Source organism: Pygocentrus nattereri, chromosome 19 (assembly GCF_015220715.1).
Source record: "Pygocentrus nattereri isolate fPygNat1 chromosome 19, fPygNat1.pri, whole genome shotgun sequence".
Lineage (NCBI taxonomy): Eukaryota > Metazoa > Chordata > Actinopteri > Characiformes > Serrasalmidae > Pygocentrus > Pygocentrus nattereri.
Window position 1 is genome coordinate 17,940,313 of NC_051229.1, and position 23,625 is coordinate 17,963,937.

Sequence of the window (23,625 nt, forward strand, 5' to 3'; positions counted from 1 at the left end):
CTGAAAAGAAAAAAAAGGTTAATGTGTTTCTTTTAAAGACATCAAAACTGGATACCATACTGTGGTATACAGTACAATGTTAACATGCCAAGTAATTGTATTCTGAAAATCATTGTCGTTAACTTTTAATGGGCAGTGTATTTAAAATGTATCAATATTTACTCCACTTTTATAGCAGTTTAAAGGGTCATGATCTTCTTCAAGAGTATACAAAATATATAAAACCAAAAGATAGCTAAGGTGCATTTAGTTGCTTTTGTACGAGAAGCTGGAAAGTCATAATATCTAATGGTTAGTAAAACACAGTGGAGATGACCTCAAAGTCTAAACTATTACACATAAAAGACACACAATCCATTTGGCTAAACACTACATGACCTGCATTAAAATTTGTTTATGCGTTGTGATTGAAGTGGACAGAATGTGTAAGCCATTTTCTCCAGTTTCAGCAGAAACATGATGGCATGTTTAATCATTCTAATGCAGTGGCTTTGTATGCTAGTGTATGTGAGAATGTTTAAAAGGCTACAAAAAGCTGGCTTTCCCTCTACATACATATATATGACATATCCAAACTTATGTATTTAAATTTGCCATAAAGACATGAGAAAACAATAAGTTCTTTAACTAGTGATGGTAAGCAAAACCACAAGGTTACTTGAGTTCATATACAGATGATATGCATGGCTTTTATGAATGGAATTCTTTCTGATTTCTGTGAGAGTCAGAGGATAAATGTAAATTCAGTAAACTTAAAACCTGGTGGTATTTGACCAAACTCCAATAAGAACATTCTGTTGAAGTTCTTTCCTGTAGAACCAAACCTTTCAGCATTTTTCAATGCCAAGATGTGACCTTACTAGTCTGAATGAGCGGAGAACAGACAGTCCCTCCACATTGGACAGGCCGAGTTCCATCAGACTCAAGCAAACAATAATTCCATCAAAGATATTCCAGCCCTGCTGGAAGTAGTAGTATGGGTCCATAGCAATGAGTTTCAGAACCATCTCGGCTGTGAAGATGCTGGTAAACACCTAAAGAGGAACAACAACGCATAAAATCATTACAATGACAAGAGCAGTTTTGGCTGAGACTTTAATCATTAATGAAGAGGAAAAACAGAACTGGACACGCTAAATTGTCCCTAGGAGTGAGTATGTGGATTTTTGTGTCTGCCCTGTGATGGACTGGCGACTTGTCCAGGGTGTTTCCTGCCTTCCACCTGATGACTGCTGGGATAGCCTCCAGCACACCACCACGACTCAGAAGGATAAGCATTATGCGTGTGTGTGTGTGAGCGCACACCGGTAGAGAACACCCTTCACTAATCTAATGTTCTGTCAAACCCATCATTTAGTACAGTTATTCATTTTTCAGTGCCAGGAGAAAAGCAGGAAACACATATTTCATTTATATATTTTTATACATTTTACATATACATTTATATTTATATCTATCAGAAAATTACAATATTTTAAATCAACCAGATTTTACCAGGCTATAAGTGCAGTTTTTTTGATGGTGACAATTTTGTCTACAAGGTCTTTCACAGATGTTGAGAGTCCATTTTCTCTCATCCTCTGAGCACACATCAGGGCAGCAACATAAATAAGTGAAGAAACCAGGAATTTCCAAAATTGTTGGTCAAATGATTATCAACTTTGGTGGACAGTGAACCCCACCCAACAACAGAAGGGTGGTGTCCACCAAAGTTAATAATTTTTTACACTACCATTTTGGCCTTTTTATATGCAAGTGTGTCACATCACATACCTAATCTCAGAAATATCAACCCTTACTCAGGAGATTACCCTGGGTATGTTCTCACCAGGTTCCCCACACTGAGCATGCCATTAAACTCATCGGTCATGGGGTAATGCTCCAATGCCATGAAGAGTGTGTTGAGCACGATGCAGATGGTAATGGCTAAGTCGAGGAAAGGGTCCATAACCATGACCTTCACCGCCTCTTTCAGCCTCAACCAGGCTGGAGAGCACGTCCAGATTAGGTACTTCTTAGCAAACTCATACCAGCATGGAGGACACTTCTGTCGAGACTCTTCTAGCTCTGAGAATAAGAGATGAACCAGATAAACGCATTGTAAAACACAATGTCATAAAGGCGTAGAGTGGCTCACTTTGAATACTACTAGTTAAACAAACCTATATACTATGATATTGAATAACTGTGATATGAAGAATAGCTCAAAAAGTCTACACTAAAATCCTTGTAGTTAGTGAATAATAAAGTATGTAATAAAGTATATAATAAACCTTGGAATTTAATGGGTTAAAGTAGACCCCCTTTGACTTGAGCCCAGCACACTCTTAGCATTCTCTCATGAAGCTTTATAAATGTTCTTTCAACAGGCTTGAAAAATGTCCAAATATGCTCAGTACTTCCTGTTCGCTGAAAACTAGTTACAAATAAATTCGTTTACATTTCTATTTTGGAAAAAATACACAGGCATCATTACTTGTTTTTGTCTTACAAACAAATTGTAAGCATTTAAGCAAAGCCTTTAGTTCAAATGTGTTTAAGATTATGAATAACACACATTCAATCAGCTGTGGCTAAACGTCTGACTCTTATGTATGAAAAATCACCAACAATACGGTTCAACCATATGGAACAGTTTGCCCTTATGAATTCTATCCTATAATGAATTCTTTCCTCAAAGTATGCAGGGAACTAAGATCAGACTAGAAAAAAGTGGCAACATCACTCACCGTCCATGGCATCACTGAAGAAGCTGATGGAGCTGAGTCCTCTCTTCCTGCGAGGAGGTAGGGCTTCCATCTGCACTTCATGTATGGGTTTTGGCGCCTCTATAGCATACTCTTCTGAACACCCTAGCTCCTGTTGCCCACCATAAATAAAATGTACACTCAAAACACACATACCATAAATCTGTACATAGTGTAGGGCTGGGCTGATTTTAATGAAATCAGAAAAAATATTATTATTATTGTTATTAAATACATATGCAAATAAATAAATACGTACATGCATAAATAAAAAATCACATTGCATTTAATAAAGTCTGTTTGGTATAAATTGTAGTTGACTGAAAAAGCACTTACAAGCCGTTTCAGAAATTGATTATAAAGATATGTACAATATTCAGACCAAAAAGTTAAATAAAATATTGAGGCACATGTTTTTAACAAAATTACAGCAAAGGGAGGCAGAGCTGTAAATGTTAGCCAGTCAGAAAATACATTTCCAGAAAAGTACCTTATTATTTATGTATCTTTACAGATTTTAAACTGCTGAGGAACAGGGACACCACTACATTATATTGGGCATGTAATGCTCATTATTTATGACATGTACTACTAAAACCAATAAAGTTAAGTGGTACCCAATCCTTGTCTTGAAGTATCTCTAGCCTGCACATTTCTGTCTGCATTTTCTCTACTCCAATACACCCTTTTCAACTCAGAAAGGGCTTTGAATTAGTTGATTAGTTGGATCCGAGAAAACCAAAATATGCAGGGCAGGGGCTGGGTAGCACTGGCTACATATAGACTCAACAAATATCATTGTTGTTGGATGTCCACTATTTGCCTTAATCACAAATTTAACTGTCTAGCACTGAGTTGCTCCTGAATCTGTATTCTTCAAGTTTTGTTTTAGAGTGGCCAAAATTAATGTTTTGCATTTTTCCAATTTCAAATGTACCCAAAGATATTTAGTGAAGTTGAAGTCTGGTGATTCCTTTCTCAAAAAATGACTGTTTTAAACATGATGGGTCTTTCCATCTTATGCCATGTATATGTCAACAGCTGCTTCTAACCATGTCCTCTTTGACTTTCTCCATGCTACAGCCAGGAACCGACGTGGGTGTGTGGGGGCCAATGCCGGTGATTCCGTTTTGGTCGAGCGAGAGATTAAGACGGCCATTAACAGTGAGGGTGGGCGTGAAGACCTGTGAGCAGTGGCTGCGAACACTACCCGTGCGGCGCTTGTGCCATGGTGTTATGGTGGACCCTGCTCTGCTGCGGCCATCACCAGGCACACTGGTCTCATCATCTGCAAAGTCAGCCTCAGAGTTATTGCGCGGACGGAAGGTAAAGATGCTGATGTTGCTGCCCCGGCGTGTGCTCAGAGGATGGGAGGAGAGCGTGGCCAGTAGAGGGTGTGCTGGCTGGAGCAAACAGACAGAGATGGTTTAGAAAGATGAATGAGGTTGGAGCAGATGGTGCAGAAGAAGAACGAACAGATGATGAAGAACAAACATGAAGGAGGAATAACAGATTTACAATCAGTTTACAATATGTGTTGGTTTAAATCTTTGGTTCGCTGTCAAAAAATGACAAATGATGCTGTGCCTACTCAATGCATTGACTGTGTGAGTTCAAAGAAACAATCCTATAAATAAAGGGCAGAGGGAACTGATTAGGCAAAAAAGTGCCAAAAAAACAAAAAATGCAAAAGTGAGCTGATGACACTACATTAAAATGAAATCAAACAAAAGTGCTTACAAGTAGGAAGTGAATTGGAAAAAAAGAAAACAGGACAGATTTAAGTTTTCATTTAAGCCAAATGGATGAGCCACTTGCATGATGTAGCAGTCTCAGTTTGACATCTGTATATTCAGGATGTTGCTTTTACTGTTATAAATGTTTAACTTTTGTACAAATCGCAGAATGTGACTTGCTCAACAACAGCTGTTCATCGTTAGTGTCACACTTTACTTTTCATCACAGCATTAGTATCTAACTGAGAAAGTTATTAACCACCATCATAAAACAAGTTAACTGTGAATGTATTTGTGAGGTTTTGTGAAGCTAAAACATAGTCACGAAATTTATCTAAGATCAACATGCTTCATGAGACAGGTGCCTGGTGTACAGGATCTTCTGACCTTAAAGAATGACAAAAACATGAATGTTTTCTTTTTATAAAACACAATAGCACATTCACTTTTTGTTGAATTTACGCAAATTTTTATGATCTACAGTTAACAAAGCATTGGTTTTTATAGGACATAATTTAACAAAGTGCAAGAAAAAGTGTTTCAAGATATAAATGCCAGGTAGGATTAAGGAGGGTTAAATATTTTCAAAGTGCTGAAAAGGTACTCTGGAGTGTTTCTTTTTCTAATGAGAGCCTGACTGTCTAGGACTTCTCCTTAAGATTTGGGACACAGAATCTTACCCTCTCGTCAAAAGGATCAAACTTGGGTGATTTGACATCCATATCTTCCTCTGTTTCCTCTGACATGGTTCTGTGAGATCTGGACCTGGACCGGCGCTCTCTGGAGTCTTTCAGATTCATTGGAGATGGAAGCATGTCTTGTGCTCGAGCCAGCTCAGCTTCCCTGTTCCTTTTTGCTAAAGCCTATAAAAAAGGGTTCAAAACTACTATTTCAACTAGTTCTAATGACTTCTGTAATTACAATGAAAGACTAAGGCCATTCTTGCTGTTAACTCAAGTATATTGTGACTAGCAATTTGTGTAAGGCAAAGTGACCAGCCACATAATCCCACTAGTGCTACATGGCTCCTCATTCATCCACATCCACCCCCTGTGATAATCACCTTAGCAAAATGGCTGTAAAGTAATTTCAAACGGCTTACATTTCAAAAGGAACAACAAGCTAGTAATAATGGAAAAAAATTAGGTAGTGAGTAATACCCTCTGTTCTCTGCGGAGCTGTTCCATGGCAAGCTGGAACTCTCTCTCTTTCTGCCATGCCTCAGCAATGGTGGCCTGGTTCTGCTCCTCGTAGGCCATTGCCACCACAGCTAGAATCAGGTTCACCAAGTAGAAGGAGCCCAGGAAGATCACCAACACGAAGAAGATCATGTAAGTCTTACCTGCAGAGCGCAAGGTCTACCAAAAACAAAGGGGCAATAAATAAGTGAACTGACCTAAAACACACTATGACGGTCAGATGTTTGTACACATAAGCTTACGGAAAGGCTTTCCTGTTTTTCCAATCTTCCACATTTTAGAATAGCATTGCAGAAAGAATCATGAAAAAACATACAATACTGCCCAATGTTTAGTCATTTTTTTGTTTTCCAATTCCAGAAAGAAACAAAAAACATATATTTTACAGACAATTAAACAAGTCTACGAGACTAAGTTTAATATTAATTCTATCAGTATTTATTACTTCCATCCTTCTAATTTTAAAGCTTTCACATTATCAACTACCCAAACACACTTTAGCTGCATTGTACATTTCTGAGGTTATTCTATATAAAATAATCTACTTGCATAAGGAAGTGGAAGGTCACAAGTAAAAAACAAGAGTATTCAAAACTGCAAAAAAGACCTGGCAGACCACCAAAACTGTGACCATCAGCTTTCATGTTTCTTTTACAAACATCATTCAAGCATGGGAGAGGATAATGTGATTGGAAACATGAAAATCTATAGTAGTGTAAGGTATAATCCAGTTTTATGTATTTCATTTTAAGAGCAGCATTCTTATTACACCAGAGACTGTGGCCACATGAAGATGAGAGAGCAGGAGAGAAAGAGTGAGAATGAGAATTTACAAAAGCCAGGGTTCAGTTTATAACAGTCTACAACAGTGCTACAGCTGGACAAAGTTATACATAAAGTAAATTTAGGGGTATAAATGGTAAAAACGCTACTCTGTGGAGGGGAAAGTGGCCCTAAGAAAAAAAGAACTTCTGGAACTTCATATACTACAGAAATAGCAAGTATTTAAAGAACACATATAATATGATCACTCTTGATTCTTTCATACTCAGCAAAACCTCAAAACCTTTAAAAAAAATTGAACGAATTTGGAGAGTATAACAACATATGGAGTTGGTGATGTGCTTTTGACTAAAAGCACCATAAATGCTGGTAAGTACAAACAAATTTTAATACATCAAGCAATACCCTCTGCAAAACAACAACCCCAAGCACACTACTGAAAAGATTAAGATGTACTCATCAAAAAAGAAGTTGCTGATTTTATTAAATTAAATAGATGAAAGGGTGGACTGTGGCTTTAACATAGTACTGTATATGGAATTATTCAGCAACTAAAAAAGTTGTAAAAAAATTCTAAATAAATCAGAACTCAAGTAGACTTAGTCACAAGATGTTTCACATGACTAGCACTTCTTCAGGCCTAAAATCTATTTGTTTACAGAATATTTTGTCTTCATTAAAGAAAAAACCTCTAATTGCATTTGTCTGAAATAAATGTCATAATCCTTTGAATGTCCTGAAAAACATTTATATCTTACTTCTGACCGGTATTATATTCAACTGTTTGTGAGTGTACTCAACAATTTAGAAGGTTTCTCAACTCTCTTAAACATATACATACAATAAGGGTGTACCGGTTTCAATACAGTATCAAAAACATAATGTTTAAAACCATAAAATGTGAAAAATCATTTGTGCATTTGTGACATACTGATATTTCATTTTTGGCAGGGCAGGCTCAAAATAGAAAAATACTATATAGTATTTTATAGGAGACAATTAAGTATTTGTGTTGTTATAGCCCAGTTGTGCTCTGTTTTAGATCACTGTTTTACATCACTCTTTAGCACAAGGACATGCTACTATGCAATCTTCTGTTTCAAAAGTAAAATTGTAGTATATTGTCCTGAACCAAACCAAATTATGTACTAAATGATTAGAGCTCTGTAGAATCCAGACATTTTTAATATAAAGTATTGCAAAAAAAAAAACTAACGCACTAAAAATACAATGACAAATACTGACAGTATACCTGGTGGTAGAGGTTTTCCCAGTAGTCTTGTGTCATTAATCTGAAAAGAGCCAGGAAAGCCCACCCAAAACTGTCGAAACTTGTGTAACCATAGTTTGGATTTCTCCCTGTCTTCAAACAGTCAAACCCATCAGGACACTTTCTAAATAAGAGAAAGAGAGTTGTCAATACACAGTTACATACTCTAGAAACAAGACAAAATATTTTGTCCATTTTGCCTGCTTTAATCCAATGTCTTTCAAGCTTCCATCTATGTATTGAGGAGTGATTGGTACATTTTGAAAGTATAACAGGGCTTATACAGTACATCAAACTCCAAATTATTATTAATAAACATTATTTTTTATCATAAAACATTGTATATTGATTGGTTTAAGAATAAAAATAAAATCCCATTGCTTAACAACATAAAAATAAACACAGAGGTTGCATTTCAGTCATTATGTTAACAGAGAAAACCCAAACTGGGCCTCACAAGACAATAGCATGTACTCAGATTCAAAGGGGATTATAATGAGACAGATGGGTATCAAGTTGCAGTTTAATTTTTTTTCCAGCCCATCCCATCTTTCTGTTACCATGGCAGCAGTAGGTTTGACTGATGGGCAGTGTGGAGGACAGAGCTGTGTCAATCTGAAAAAGGGATCATTTAGTAATGGAACTACCAACAGCTGGAGAGAGCACTGCCTCACTCTGAGGACATCTGTAAATCTCTCAGAGATAAAGAGAAAATGGGGGGAGGAGATAAAGGGGAACATAGAGAAAGAGTGTGAGAGAAGAGGTCGGGAAAGAAAGGGGGTTAAAGCGGAAGAGAAAGGCAGAAATAAAGACAGGAGGTAAAGGAGAACAAGACCGAACGAGAGAGATTCTGACAGTCTACTGCTTTCATAATCTATCCACCAAAATATTGAAAGTACAAACGTCTTCATTAATAACACTACACATATCACAGAAATGTAACATGCAGATTGGTGCAGATTCAGAGGGAAGTGATAAGTATATAACAATAAGTTAAAGGAATATTCGCTGTTTAGGTCAGCTCAGTGAAAAGAGGGAGAGAGCAAGCAGATTAAGGAAGCAGGTCTAAATTCTGTGCATTAGCAAAGATCAGATGAGCACAGGGTTGCTATGAGGACACTCAGAGTCTCTATAGTAACAAAGTCTCAGAGGCAGTTGCCAGCGGAGACCATGGTAGGAGTGTCTCTTGGGGTCAGTCTCTCCACAGCAGATCATGTACGTGTGTGTGTGTGTGTGTGTGCTCTGTCAATGTCATGTCAGCAATACTTTCAGTTCAATTATACAGAGTAATATGATGAGATGTAATTGCTCACTCTTAAATGAGTTCTTTCCAAATACGCAACCATGTGATAAAGCTGATACAAAAACTACTTTTTTGTATATATACACACACATGCAGAGTGCCATTTAAGTAAGTATCATCACACAAATCAATAATCTTTGGCAACAGTTTACCGTTGTAGGTTAAAACAAAAACAGAATGATTTTATTACATAACAAAAATTTAAGTGTATGAAACTAAAGTGTATGAAACCCCTCACTTTAAGCAATATGTACATTAAATGCTTTTCATAGAGCAAACTGTATTAAGTAAAATACTCTAAATCATATGATGGAATTTACACACTAATATAGCAAATAATTTTGATTCAATAACCGAGCGTTCAAAAAGCTTATTTCTTATTTAAAATTGAAATTAGTTTAAATCTAATACAGAATATGTAAAATGTGGAATTAGCTGTAAATTTGCAACATGTGACTTCTTGGTAAATTTTTTCTTGATTATGTAAAATCAACAGCAGCCAATAAAGTACGTCACACTACAGAAAAGGGCATCCAGCTGGGAGACAGTAACAGCACATGCTGCTCTCTGAAGTGATGTTCCTCAGACAGGCCATACCAGAAGTCTGGTAAGGAAGCAAATGTCTAATGCAAAAGGGCAAGGAGCTACATATAAATGAACTGACACGAGGGGTGAAAAAACTGAAAATATGACAACTGTTCCAATACATCCTTAAAGCACTCATATTCTATATTTTTTCTTGTATATTACTTATTTACATCCTCTTTTATAAGTCCACTTATAACATTTGTGTGTTTTTATGTGCCAAAAACAGTCAAAAATTCATGTTTACAGATTTAACTGTTTAATCCTTCTCTAGGGATGCATTAATATCAATATTAGCATTAAGGATCCATCCAGTTGCATGCACATTTAACCGTATTTAGATACCGATATCCAATACTACCTGATGCAAATGTGACATACACCTAGTATACATCGCCATTGACCAGCGAAGTGTTGCTGACAGCATGACAGTTGGACACAAAGCTGATGGTCACTTTAAACATTATATCTTCATATAGTCCCACCAGGACTAAAATATGCGACTTTAGCCCATTTTTAAGTGTGCAGAAACACAGTCAGAACCATTTTCCCAATATGGGTGTAGATATGTAGGTCAACAAAACAGAGACAACAAAGTTGTCCTAAATTGTCCTACCCAAGTATATCACAGTCTGGTTTTAGTTTCAGTGCACAGCATAGCAGTTATCAGCTTTTACTTTTTAACCTGTATTTTCACTCAGATGCACAGCATGCCATTTTGAATGAAACAGGATTACTGTAAATTGTCCATAGACAAAGCTTGTCTGTAGAAGCTACATTTCTCATGCAGTGAGCACCCACGTCTTAGCACGTCAACTGGACCAAGTGATTTTTTAGGGTGTCTAAATGGAAGGCTTTGTCTATACACAATGTGTGATTCAAATGTACAGTGTGAGCTGTCACCAGAGAACAAAATTTCTAAAATCACACATTGTATCCCTGACATTAGAGGACATTCATTTAAAAAGCTACTTAACTGGGCAAAAAAGCATTTATATTACAGAATAATATGCTATGAATGCTGTAATAATATGCTAATAAAAACAAATAAAAAGAATACAATAAGAAGTGATTTTACGTATTTCAATGTGCTCATTTAACCCTTTCAAAATGTATTTTTAGAGCAGCCCAGTATTAATCACAGTCATCATCCAATGCCTGGTTTGGCTACACAATGCTTTATTAAGTTAAATGAATTATGCTAGTGATGGAATTTACTAAATTCATGTGATGGCTAGAGACCATCTTCAAACTAGTTCTTCAAAATTTACATGCACAAACACACTTACTGACCAAACAAAGAGTTGTGCTTATGTGCTTATGTGCCTAAAACATTTGCAGTTACTCACATAGTTTACACCTTAGACATCACAATAACAGAAGTATAGTGTCTATTTATTTTCATTATTTCTCATGTGTAGCCCATTGAAATAAGACAATAGATTCTGAGAAACCGAAACCGCAAAAAAGAATAGGAGAAAATTAGTTTATTTTTTAATTAGAGGAAAAATTCTTGTTGTGCGTACATTCTTATTTTGCAGAGGAAAAGATCCTTTACATTTTTTGTTTGACATTGTCTACTGACATCTTACATTGATCACTGTTTAACACGTAATTACACTATATTTCCAAAAGTATTCACTCATCTGCCTTCACGCATATGAAATTGAGTGAGATCCCATTCTTAATCTATAGGATTTAATATGATGTCGACCCACCCTTTGCAGCTATAACAGCTTCAACTCTTCTGGGAAAGCTTTCCACAAGGGGTAGGAGTGTGTTTATGGGAATTTTTAACCATTCTTCCAGAAGCGCATTTGTGTGGTCACTGATGTTGAATGAGAAGGCCTGGCTCTCAGTCTCTCTTCTAATTCATCCCAAAGGTTTTTTATTAGGTTGAGGTCAGGACTCAAGTTCTTCCACACCAAACTCGCTCATCCATGTCTTTATGCACCATGCATTGTGTACTAGTGCGCAGTCATGTTGGAAGAGGAAGGGGCCATCCTCAAACTGTTCCCACAAAGTTGGGAGTATGAAATTATCCAGAATCTCTTGGTCTGCTGGAGCATTAAGAGTTCCTTACACTGAAACTAAGCGACCAAGCCCGGACTTGTCCATCAGATTGCCAGATGGAAAAGCGTGATTCATCACTCCAGAGAACACTTCTCCACTGCTCTGGAGTCCAGTGGCGATGTGCTTTACACCACTGCATTCGTCGATTTACATTGCACTTGGTGATGTAAGGCTTGGATGCAGCTGCTTGGCCTTGGAAACCCATTCCAAGAAGATCTCTACACACTGTTCTTAAACTAATCTGAAGGCCACGTGAAGTCTGTAGCAAGTGACTCTGCAGAAAGTTAGCAACCTTTGCGCACTATGCACCTCACGCTGACCCTACACTGTCATTTTACTTGGCCTACCACTTCTTGTCTGATTTGCTGTCATTCCCAATCGCTTCCACTTTGTTATAATAACACTGACAGTTGACTGTGGAATATTTAGTAGCAAGGAAATTTCACAACCGGACTTGTTGCACAGGTGGCATCCTATCACGGTACCACACTGGAATTCACTGAGCTCCTGAGAGTGACCCATTCGTTCATAAATGTTTGTAGAAGCAGTCTGCATGCCTAGGTGCTTGGTTTTATACACCAGTGGCCATGATAGTGACTGGAACATCTGAATTCAATTATTTAGATGGGTGAGTGAATACTGCTGGAAATATAGTGTATGTGATAAAACAGAAAAGAAAAAAAAACGACATTATCAACTCTAGACTTCTAAGGCTTAATGTATTGATTGCCGCAGTTATTGGCTTTGCTAGTATTTGCTAGTGCATTTTGTTTTGATGCTATGAAAAAAGTTCCCCCATCTATTGCTCCAGCAGGGATCCCAGCATACTTTTTGCTGCCATCTAAACACTTCGGTTCAACTTTAATTTGGTAGTATGTGTTTGAGGCTTTTTTCCGCGTATGCCACCCTCTCACCCAGAAATAAAGACAAACAGAGAGAAAGAGAGAGAGAGAGAGAGAGAGATAGAGAGAGAGAGAGAGCATGAGGGAGAGATACAGGAAGAGGGTGGAAAGTATGAGAGAAAAGAACAGCAGCTCTAATCCCCAATGTTCTGTTATGGTAGAAACAGCCATTAACAAACCTACAAAGGGGCTTAGGCAGGATCAGATGTGAATTTAGAGGGGAAATCCTCCACAGAGCAGGTTTGTGTATGAGCCATGAGCGCAGCAGGACAGAGCGCTCGATCCCACAACTGTTAACACTCTCCCACATTGTCAAATTACAAGAGCAGAACCACAAGTGTTCACAAGGAAACACACATCATTCATCAGGCTGTGGAAAAAGTTGAGACGTATTAATTTTTGCAGTACTGTCATGATTGACCCCTCCCAGTCCTCCACGTGCTTTTGTTTTGGTCTTGTCCATGTGATTCCTTGTTTTGTTTCTTCCCGGTCCTGCCCCCTTGTTTCTAGACTCCGCCCTTGATTGTTCTCACCTGTTATCCACCTGTGTATTGTTAACCCTCGTTGTTTATGTATTTAAGCCCTGTGTTTTCCCCTGTTATTTTGCTGGTCTTTGTATTGTTTCAATTGTATTGTTGAGTGTTTGATCTGCTGGCCTCCGTTATTTTTTCCCTAGTCTCTGTCTTGACCCTGAGAACGGATTTGCCCCTAATAAATCTTGCTTCTCTCAGAACATGCGTCCGCCTCATCATCGCTCCACAGCGGTACAAGTACTACAGTGATTCCTAAGCAATAGAAATAGGCAGGGATTTATCAATACAACACATTCTATTGTGTCATATTTTATTGCAGCATATTTTATTCTATCATACCATATTATTGTGTCATGACTAGAATGCTAGCTTGTGGATTGTGTGTTAGCTTGGTACTAGCATATTAGCTAGTGGCTAGTGTCAGATATTTTTGTTCAAATGTCATACTACTATAACGTTAAATGCTGTAAATACACTGAAAATGGAAATGTATAAATAAATACAAGCCACGTTTTCAGCTACACCTGATATCTGCTGTATCAAAGATGTACCAAATCAAGACACCACTGTGTTGTATCAAATCGGATATTGTATTTTGTAAATCATTACATACCTATAAATATGGCACCTATTGTTTTCATACCATACATAGATGATTTTCTTTACTAAGGGGACACAATTGGAGTCGACCAAAATCAGATTAGGCAGATTTATTTAGATCATTTCAGCTGACCTGGGTTGCGATTTAAAATGTAGTTATAAAGTGAGCCAGCGAAGTATACTGGAGCTGCATTTTTTTACCTTTTACTACGGCTTGCAATTAAAGAACTTAAAGATTTTAACACTATTGGAAGTTAGCAAAAAAACAAAAAAAAAAACAGCTAATAAGCTAATTAAAATTGGCCCAAAACAAATCTGCATTCTGCAATTTAATGGTAAAGAATCAGAATCATCAACATCTCTAGCATATACAGTAAGCTCTAAAAATCATTATTTAATAAACATCTAAACCACTTTATCCTCCTCTGTCATGGGGGGAGCTCTGAAGCCTATCCTGGCACTCACTAGGTACAAGACAGGAAACATCCTTTTATATGTCACCAGTCCATCATACGGCAGACACACAGACATACACAGTAACAGAGAAGGGCAATTTTAGTATCTACGGTCTGTCTGATTGCATATCTTTGGACTGTGAAAGGAAACCTACGCAGACACAGGGGGAGAACATGCAAACTCCACACTGAAATAACTTCACCCGGTCAGGGAATCAAACCCAGGCTGTTAGGCGACAGTGCTACCCTATGCTGAGACCCTTTTTTTATTTAAATCTATAAATGAACAAGAGAAAGTTTTAGAACTGTGAAAAAAATAAAACAGAGACAAGTAAAAAGAAACAGAAGACACAAAATTCTACACCATTTCTGGGTCACTATACAAATTTAAGAAAATTTGTGAAACTGACCATTTTGAAAGCTTTTGCACAAAAAGTCTAATCCCTTTCACTGAGGCGCAGGTTCAGACAACTTAAGTGGGTTTAATCTATTTATCACAGGCTTTTGTGCAAACTAGAGTGCCTACTGTCATTAAAGCAAAAGGAGGGGAGATCATATACTAAGAAATTCTGAAATGTTAATATTTGATTAACATTTTAACACTTTATTCAACCTTTCACTCAAAATGTTATGCTGATGTCGTTTGTAGTGAAAAGCTTTGTACTGCAAAACAGAAAATAGTGGTCTCAGACTTTTGGACCCCACTGTATGTTCAGGTCTGTTTCCCTTCTTTAAAAAAAATTACTTTTTGGACATTTTCTGAATTCTGTGATACAGAAAGAGATTGACTTTTGCAGAGCTCTCACCGTTCACACAATATGTACAACATTATGTCACCAGCATTAGCTTACACAACAATCGCAAGCATTTTACAGCTAAGCATGGACAAAAAAGAAAAAAGCAATAATACTGGCCTACAAAACCCGATCATGAACTTTGCCCCACTTATATGCAATGCCCTTTTTATATTTAAAAACACATTCTATTTTAAATCACAAAATACATAAGTTTCCTGTTTTTACACTTTTAAATTTCCATTTTTTTCATCATCATGCTCATTTCTGCTCTCAGTTATTTTCAGATCGCACTCAGATTTGTAATAGTGTATATTCTATCTGGCCCAAAACAGCCGAGGATTTAAAATTAACACAGATGGGTATTTAGTTCAATAAAATCCTTGAACTAGCCCTGGCAACATAAACATCATCCCGTGGCACTTGTTTGAAAGGCACTGGGATTTGTGGGATTATAGAATGGGCAATGCAGAGGCTGGGCGGCTGCTTCAGGGGGAAATATTTGGACATGTAGAGCTGCAGCCTGCGGTCCTGATTCAATATGAGCTATTCAGCTGTCTCTATATAACAAAAACATAAACCCTTCAGGACTAATGTGATGTTTTGTATCTTGTGAATTGACAATTTTATAGACTTGGCAGGGTATAAATTACTGATAAAAACCATCTTTCTCCTGGATGAATTTTTTTAAAGACTACAGTTGACAAAGATTGACTGATATGCAAGTACTTATGCACATATTTAACACAAGTTGTCTGTCAATCAGACAAACAGATTTCAGTGGTGCAAAACGCAGAATTGTAACAACATGTATTATAGGGATGCAAGTTCTAATGTTCCTGCTCCTGCACTGGCCACTGTGCTATCTGTTTGGGTAAAGCACTTAATTCCAAAAGGAACACATGTTCTTCAGCCGTATCCTTAATATGAGGCTCAACAAAAACCAATCATAAGCCAAAGCCAGTGTCACTGACAATAACATTGCATCACAAAAAAGAAGCAGAAAGGTTAGTTGAAATTAGTTGAAACTGCAGTTACCCATGCAATTTATTCTGGTGCAAATTATAAACTCAACTTACTATATGAGGTAGAACAACAAAGGTTCTAACTCCTGACTTGATGCTATAACATGTTCAGAGATCACCAGTGAGCAGTATTTGTTTATTTTGGGCTTGTCCCATTTCTGTCAACAGTTGGAAGCAACAAATAACCGACAGATAAGACAGAAGATAACTAATCAGCCAATTTTCTCACTTTTGAACTCTTATAGATGCCTACAATAAACAAAAAACAGTTATAGGCAATTATTTATGTGATAATCATCAACTAAAATATCATGATCATGACAGGCCTATACATGATCCTGACTTGGATTTTTGATCATCCTGAGTTAAAGAAGGCCTTGCCAGTTCACCTGATCATGTCTACCATCCAAAAAATTGTGAACTGTGAAGTCTTGCTATTTTGACGTATTTCCTTTTCACAAGACAGGTGATTCTACAGGCTGTTAGGATTTTCTGCTCGATTCTGCGTAACCTGTAGCAAGCACCCTGTCCCCAATTCTATTAAATATGCCCACTTGGCCAGCCTGCATACTTTCACAACACATTTCACATACGGACGTTTCAGATGAACAGGACTGGGTAAAACAGTGACATAATGCCACATATCGCAAAATGAATTTCTCTGTTGGTGACTGCTTTAGCAGATAATTTCTAGACAATGTTACCAGTCTTTCTGTGGACTAAGCCGACCATATTGTGACGTCACCAGAGTAATATAACTAAGCTAATAGGCTCCAGTAAAATTCAGGCAGGCTTTAGGTTTAACATCCAAAAATATGTTATTTGAATGTCTGTTACATGCTTCAGGCATCTGCGATCAGTTCTAGAGAAATGCTGTAAATGTCAACATTCACCAGTGTTAGCTTAATGTTAACACAACAGGCAAATATTAGTATTACCTTAGCAGAGCAAAAACAAAAATGGTATGCTAAGTAACCGACAAGGTGCTTGCACTAAACACTGCTGTGTAGTGACATGCTCATGATTTTATAACTGTATGTAGTATTGTGCAAACAAGCTTAAAACAGCAGCCATGTATGGTTTCTCTATACTGTGCTCTGCAGAAGTTATAGTTATACCTCTCAATAACCACACAAGGGCCAAACCTCCAAACCTGCCCTCTACTAAAATCCTGAGAGCATTACATGTTCTTTACACTAGAATAAATAACAGGATAAAATACAAAATACAAAGATTGAATCAAATTATTATTTACAACCCCAATTCCAATGAAGTTGGGACGTGTAAAAAACAAATAAAAACAAAATATGATGATTTGCAAATCCTTTTCAACCTATATTCACTACAAAGACAAGATATTTAATGTTCAAACAGATAAACTTTATTGTTTTTTGCAAATATTCACTCATTTTGAATTTGATGCCTGCAACACGTTCCAAAGAAGTTGGGACAGGGGCATGTTTACCACTGTGTTACATCACCTTTCCTTTTAACAACACTCAATAAGCATTTGGGAACTGAGGACACTAATTGTTGAAGCTTTGTAGGTGGAATTCTTTCCCATTCTTGCTTGATGTACAACTTCAGTTGCTCAACAGTCCGGGGTCTCCGTTGTTGTATTTTGCGCTTCATAATGCGCCACACATTTTCAATGGGAGACACATCTGGACTGCAGGCAGGCCAGTCTAGTACCGCACTCTTTTACTATGAAGCTACGCTGTTGTAACACGTGCAGAATATGGCTTGGTATTGTCTTGCTGAAATAAGCAGGACATCCCTGAAAAAGACGTTGCTTGTATGGCAGCATATGTTGCTCCAAAACCTGTATGTACCTTTCAGCATTAATGGTGCCTTCACAGATGTGCAAGTTACCCATGCCATGGGCACTAACACACCCCCATACCATCAGAGATGCTGGGTTTTGAACTTTGCGCTGATACAATCCAGACAGTCCTTTTCCTCTTTGGCCCAGAGAAGATGATGTCCATGATTTCCAAAAACAATCTGAAATGTGGACTCGTCAGACCACAGGACACTTTTCCACTTTGTGTCAGACCATCTCAGATGAGCTCGGGCCCAGAGAAGCCGGCAGCGTTTCTGGGTGTTGTTGATATATGGCTTTCGCTTTGTATGGCAGAGTTTTAACTTGCACTTGTAGATGGAGCGACGAACTGTGTTGACTGACAGTGGTTTTCTGAAGTGTTCCTGAGCCCATGTGGTTAATATCCGTTACAGAATGATGTCAGTTTTTAATGCAGTGCCGAAGGATCGAAGGTCACGGGCATTCAGTGTTGGTTTTCTGCCTTGCCACTTACTTGCAGAGATTTCTCCAGATTCTCTGAATCTTCTGATGATGTTATGGACTGTAGACGATGAAATCCCTAAATTCCTTGCAATTGCACGTTGAGAAACGTTGTTCTTAACTGTTGGACTATTTGTTCACACAGTTGTTCACAAAGTGGTGAACCTCGGCCCGTCCTTGCTTGTGAACACCTGAGCCTGTCAGGGATGCTCCCTTTATACCCAATCATGACACTCACCTGCTTCCAATTAATCTGTTCACCTGTGGAATGTTCCAAACAGGTGTTTTTTGAGCATTTCTTAACTTTCCCAGTCTTTTGTTGCCCCTGTCCCAACTTCTTTGTTGCAGGCATCGAATTCAAAATGAGTGAATATTTGCAAAAAGCAATACAGTTTATCCATTTGAACATTAAAAATCTTGTCTTTGTAGTGTATTCAATTGAATATAGGTTGAAAAGGATTTGCAAATCATCATATTCTGTTTTTATTTATGTTTTACACAATGTCCCAACTTCATTAGAATTAGGGTTGTATTTTATATCCTCACAGCTTTATAATGTCATAACTTGCATTACTATGCATTACTTAGTCAATGCCTTATCATATCCAAAGCATGTATGACTAAAATTACCAGGATTATACTGAATTTTTAGAAACTTAATTTATTTAAAAGAAATCCCACATAATGTCCTCAAAAATATCAGGGTTTTTGGGCAGTGGTTTTCAGATAAGGCTGCTGTATGTTCTCAATATAATGTTAATGAGCATATGACACTGAGCTGATTGAGAAAGAGAGAGAAATCAAGCTAAACAATGAATCATAATCCAGACAGGCACATGTTGCAACATTAGACAGATTAGCAGAACAGAGGAGACTGGCATGATCAGCACCACCAAATCTCTCTTGGCCCTTTTCACAGGGCTCCAAAAGCACACTACAACTGTGAACTTCGTTGACCCTTTTTTTGACATTCAAACATGGATTTTGAACTATGGGAGAAAATAATTTTATTCCCTTGGATAAAAAAATTGCAGGCAGCATAATTATATGACAATTTTCTCACATACCCTGCATCGCTGCTATATCCACATATTAAGGCATCCTTGGCTCCTTCTATTTTGTAGAAGTTCTCTGAGGAGAAAGAGACAAGTGCAGTTTAATGCCAGGAAGATGAACATACTAAACAACAGACAGTACAAAAGAAAGTCTAAACATGTATTTGTAAAAACATGCTCTACTCCTGCTGGGCAGGTCTGACGACCAGTGCAGGCTCTCTTACAATAAGAATGGGACAGTTACCAGCTTTAATGGCATACTGCAGTAAAAAACCATAGAATTTTCATCTTTTGAAAGTCATAGTGGAAGCAAATGCAAAAAACACAGTCTCTCTAAAAACATGCTAGGACAACACACATTTAGAGTGAGTTTACCAAAAGTTGGATGGGGCTGGGCAGTACCCACTATACCCACCCATCAACTCATCTCCAAATGGTGTTGCTGGTGTTGATGGGGTGGGGTGTTGTATTTGTCATTAAGTGATGTAAAAGCATTTATTATGCTTTTTTCCTGTCTTGCGTAGTTTGCTTGCATTGTCACCAAATAGGTGAACACAGTGCATGATTTTAAAGGCATCATTCAATAAAATCAAACAATCTGCACTCTGTGGCCAAAAGTATGTGGACACTTGATCATCATCATGCTTATGCGACAAAAGCATTGACATTAATGAGGAGTTGCCACCTGCCCTTTTGCAGCTTTTGGAGTGCATTCAATCAAAAAGCAATGAGGTTGGCCACTGATTTTGGATGAGAACGCCTGGCTTGCAGGCTGTACAGGCCACTGGAGTTCCAACAGGTGCCATAAAGTTAGAAGCATCTAACTGTCTAAAACGTCTTTGCATGCTGTACCATTAAAATTACATATACTGCCTTCCAGATGATGCCTCTTTCAGGGATGTTCATGCTTATTTCAAAATAATAAAGCCAAGCCACATCTGTGCATTGCAACAGCACAGCTGTGTAATGAGTGTGTAATTATGAAGTGCAAAACAAGACAATGAAGGCCCCATACGGTTGTGTTACACCAAATTTTGCTTTCAAAACTGGATCCATTGGTGTATTCAGTGCCTAAATAATTATTATAAGCATTGATAAAATGAACGATGATGTAACACAAAGGTAAACGTGCTCCTGTGCCCACTTTTTTGGCATGTGTACAGGCATTAAATATGGCAGACAAATTTGGAGTTAGCGTATATTTACCAAAAAAGGTTGTAAAGTAAAAGATCAAATATTGTGGTTTTGTACTGTTTCCAATTCAAAGCAGTTTTAAACTGAATTTAATAATCACTGTTTTATTAGCATTTTACAACCTGCTAATAAACTTTCACAACTTTTGGAAAAAGTACTCTTGTATTTTTAAAAGATGATTGGTTGACCAATAAAAAGTAATACTTAACATTATACTTTGTACTTAATTTTTTACTCTCCCACTTTTGCTGAAGATACTAGGAAAGAAAAGTGGGACACAATTTTAAGGGCAATTGGGGCTCTTGTGGCATATTGTGGACTATTATTATCATTTATTATCACACTTCTAAGAGCTAATTTGCCATGAACACTATGGCCTGTAACAGTAATTAATGTATTTAACCCAGAATATTTCATAACAGGCCCCCATTATGCACATGTGAAGTTACCAGTCACAGCTGTAACAATCAATGTAACACCAGTGTTCAGTACAGCTACGTAAAGTGTAGTGCATTTTAAACCAGAAGCAGTAACGACAGAAGCGGTCCTGTAAGAACTGTCAACAGCAGTTTGTGTACCTTCACTGGTAATGAAGTCCTTCATGGACTGCCAGGTTTTGTTGTTGCAGATGAAGCTTCCGTTTTCTGGGTAAGTGGAGTTCACACAATGAGCAGCACTACGGATGCACTTCTGCCGAAGGACACCCATAAAGAGCTGCAGACCAATCAGGGCAAAGACGCTGAGACAGAAGACAGTCAGGATCATCACATCCGCTAGCTTCTTCACAGACTGGATTAGAGCTCCCACGATGGTCTTTAAACCTGTTCAGCAAGAAGAGAAAAACGTGTTAGCACATATACAAGTTCTTGTAAAGAGCAAGGCCTGAAAGTGTTGGCTTCTATGTTTTAGCTCTTACCCGGGATGACAGATATTGTTTTTAGGGCTCGTAGGACTCTGAATGTGCGTAATGCTGAGACGTTGCCAAGATCCACAAACTCTGTCACATATCTACAGAGTGAAAGTCAGAAACAGTTTAGACTTAGCTGTCCTTAAACAGCAACATATACTAACAATATAGTATTTGTTAATCATAACAAAATATTTGTGTATTTGCAATACTGATATCACAAAATTCACATGTCACAATGTCAACAATGTTCAATGTTGTAAATGAGTTTTTGTTGGTATATATACAAGATATAACAATGATTATAAAAATTATAATTACAGTCAAATATTTATATGTACACACACACACACACACATATATATATAAACTTACCGGCCACTTTATTAGGTTCAATTGCTTGTTAACACAAATAGCTAATCAGCCAATCTCATGGCCGCAACTCAATGCATTTAGGCATGTACAGGTGGTCAAGACAACTTGCTGAAGTGCAAACTGAGCATCAGAATGGGGAAGAAAGGGGATTTAAGTGACTTTGAACATGGCATGGTTGTTGGTGCCAGATGGGCTGGTCTGAGTATTTCAGAAATATGTATATAATTACAGTCAAAATAAACTTTAACTTTGCAACAGTAGGATTTTAATCTACCGGAAGGCATATCATTACCACAACATGTCGAACTATCATAACATGATATTTTGTCCATATAATGCAGCCCTAAGAAGTATAAAAGCATCACAGAATGCCTCTGGTAGAGGAAATGGAGAATGGAGAGAATATGCCATCATTCCATTATAGCCTGACCCAGAGAGAGACGCTTTTCATTTACAGATTATGGGGATTATAGCAGCACAGACATTTCAGACCTTAGTACTTTGCTTTTTGTACATCTTGCTGAAAATTCAGTTCTTGCATACACAATGAAAGAGTGAACATTATGCAGACCTAAGTGGGGAGTAGGCATTATATATAAATAAAAATATAAGTAAAATTAATAAATGCATCATTAAAACAGATTTAGATCCATTATACACAGCCTGTCAACAACAACAACAGCTAAGTGGCTGTTTGTATGTCAGCCTATCTTAATTTATTTTTCCAGTTGTTTGTTTCTTCTGTTTCTTCTTAACTACTTTATTTTGTAAGCACGGAATAAAAAAGTAGTCGTTTTACACATTTTGATGTTGGATTTTTCCTTTTTTAACTCTGAAAACAATGGAGATGAAAACTAACTAAAGGAGGAGATACATTACAGCCCACCAATATACTGATTGGTCAATAAGATCGGCAGATTTTGACAATCCACGGTTTATTTGGTTTTGGCGAATATATTGCAGATGACGTGCCAACATTTAGTCACTTTTTTGTCGCTCGCAATCCCCTAATGATAGAGAAAAACCTTACACAGTTGTAGCCCCGAAGAACCCAATACGAGGTACTGCATGTTCAAATATTTCACAGTAATACAGGTTGAACTGGTGAATCAGAACACAAAACACAAAACTCATGATTAGTATTACAAAACTATATAGCTTTCAGCATCAGAATAGCATGTCATAAAAATGAGTTAATAAACAGAAACTAAAACCCAAAAGAATTCTGGGTAGCCTAGCCTCCAGTGTTATAAGACATATTTTATTTAAGTCAGAGTTTCTGCAATTTATTTGAGTTTACAAAGTGCGTCAATTCAGAAATGACAACCATATCAGTCAGTAAAGCACTGTTTAACTACAACTACTGGAGTATTTTAAACGATATTATCTGAGGTTTTAGGCTCAATTTACATCGGCCACAAAATTTTCACATCGGGTGGACTGTAGCGAAAATGTATCATAAAGATATTTCTGTCATATCACCCACCTTTATGAAGGGGCAAATCAACTGCAGTTACAAACCAAAACAGCTTGAAGACGTCAAAGAAGAGGTACTGGCTGGACTTTCTGGAGAGATCTCTTACCCTGTAAGTCTCTAATTTTCCTGCTCTCTCTCTCTTTCTCTCTCACTCTGCTTTTCTGGCAACTAATCTGTGCCTCTGGTCAAGCTGCAATGCTGAATATGTAGGTCATCTGACAAATGCCTCAGTGGAAACCTGTACGTATCTTTTTCTCCCCCCTTTTTCAATCTCTCCCTCTCCATGATTCAGTCCACCTCTCAGTCTCAC

At 37.5% G+C, this 23,625-nt stretch overlaps 1 protein-coding gene across 2 annotated transcripts in view; it reads right to left on the reverse strand.

Moving 5' to 3' along the window:
• The window catches only part of scn12aa (sodium channel, voltage gated, type XII, alpha a), an 80,597-nt gene that overhangs the window by 27,645 nt on the left and 29,327 nt on the right, over positions 1-23,625 (reverse strand). For both annotated transcript variants that reach the window (XM_017697198.2, XM_017697197.2), the window contains exons 6-15: positions 21,473-21,564; positions 21,135-21,377; positions 19,375-19,438; positions 7,718-7,859; positions 5,644-5,841; positions 5,164-5,346; positions 3,800-4,150; positions 2,730-2,859; positions 1,829-2,067; positions 861-1,034 (exon numbers count right to left, since the gene is read on the reverse strand). In XM_017697198.2, the coding sequence (XP_017552687.2) occupies positions 861-1,034; positions 1,829-2,067; positions 2,730-2,859; positions 3,800-4,150; positions 5,164-5,346; positions 5,644-5,841; positions 7,718-7,859; positions 19,375-19,438; positions 21,135-21,377; positions 21,473-21,564 (1,816 nt within the window). The remainder of the gene's footprint in view (positions 1-860; positions 1,035-1,828; positions 2,068-2,729; positions 2,860-3,799; positions 4,151-5,163; positions 5,347-5,643; positions 5,842-7,717; positions 7,860-19,374; positions 19,439-21,134; positions 21,378-21,472; positions 21,565-23,625) is intronic.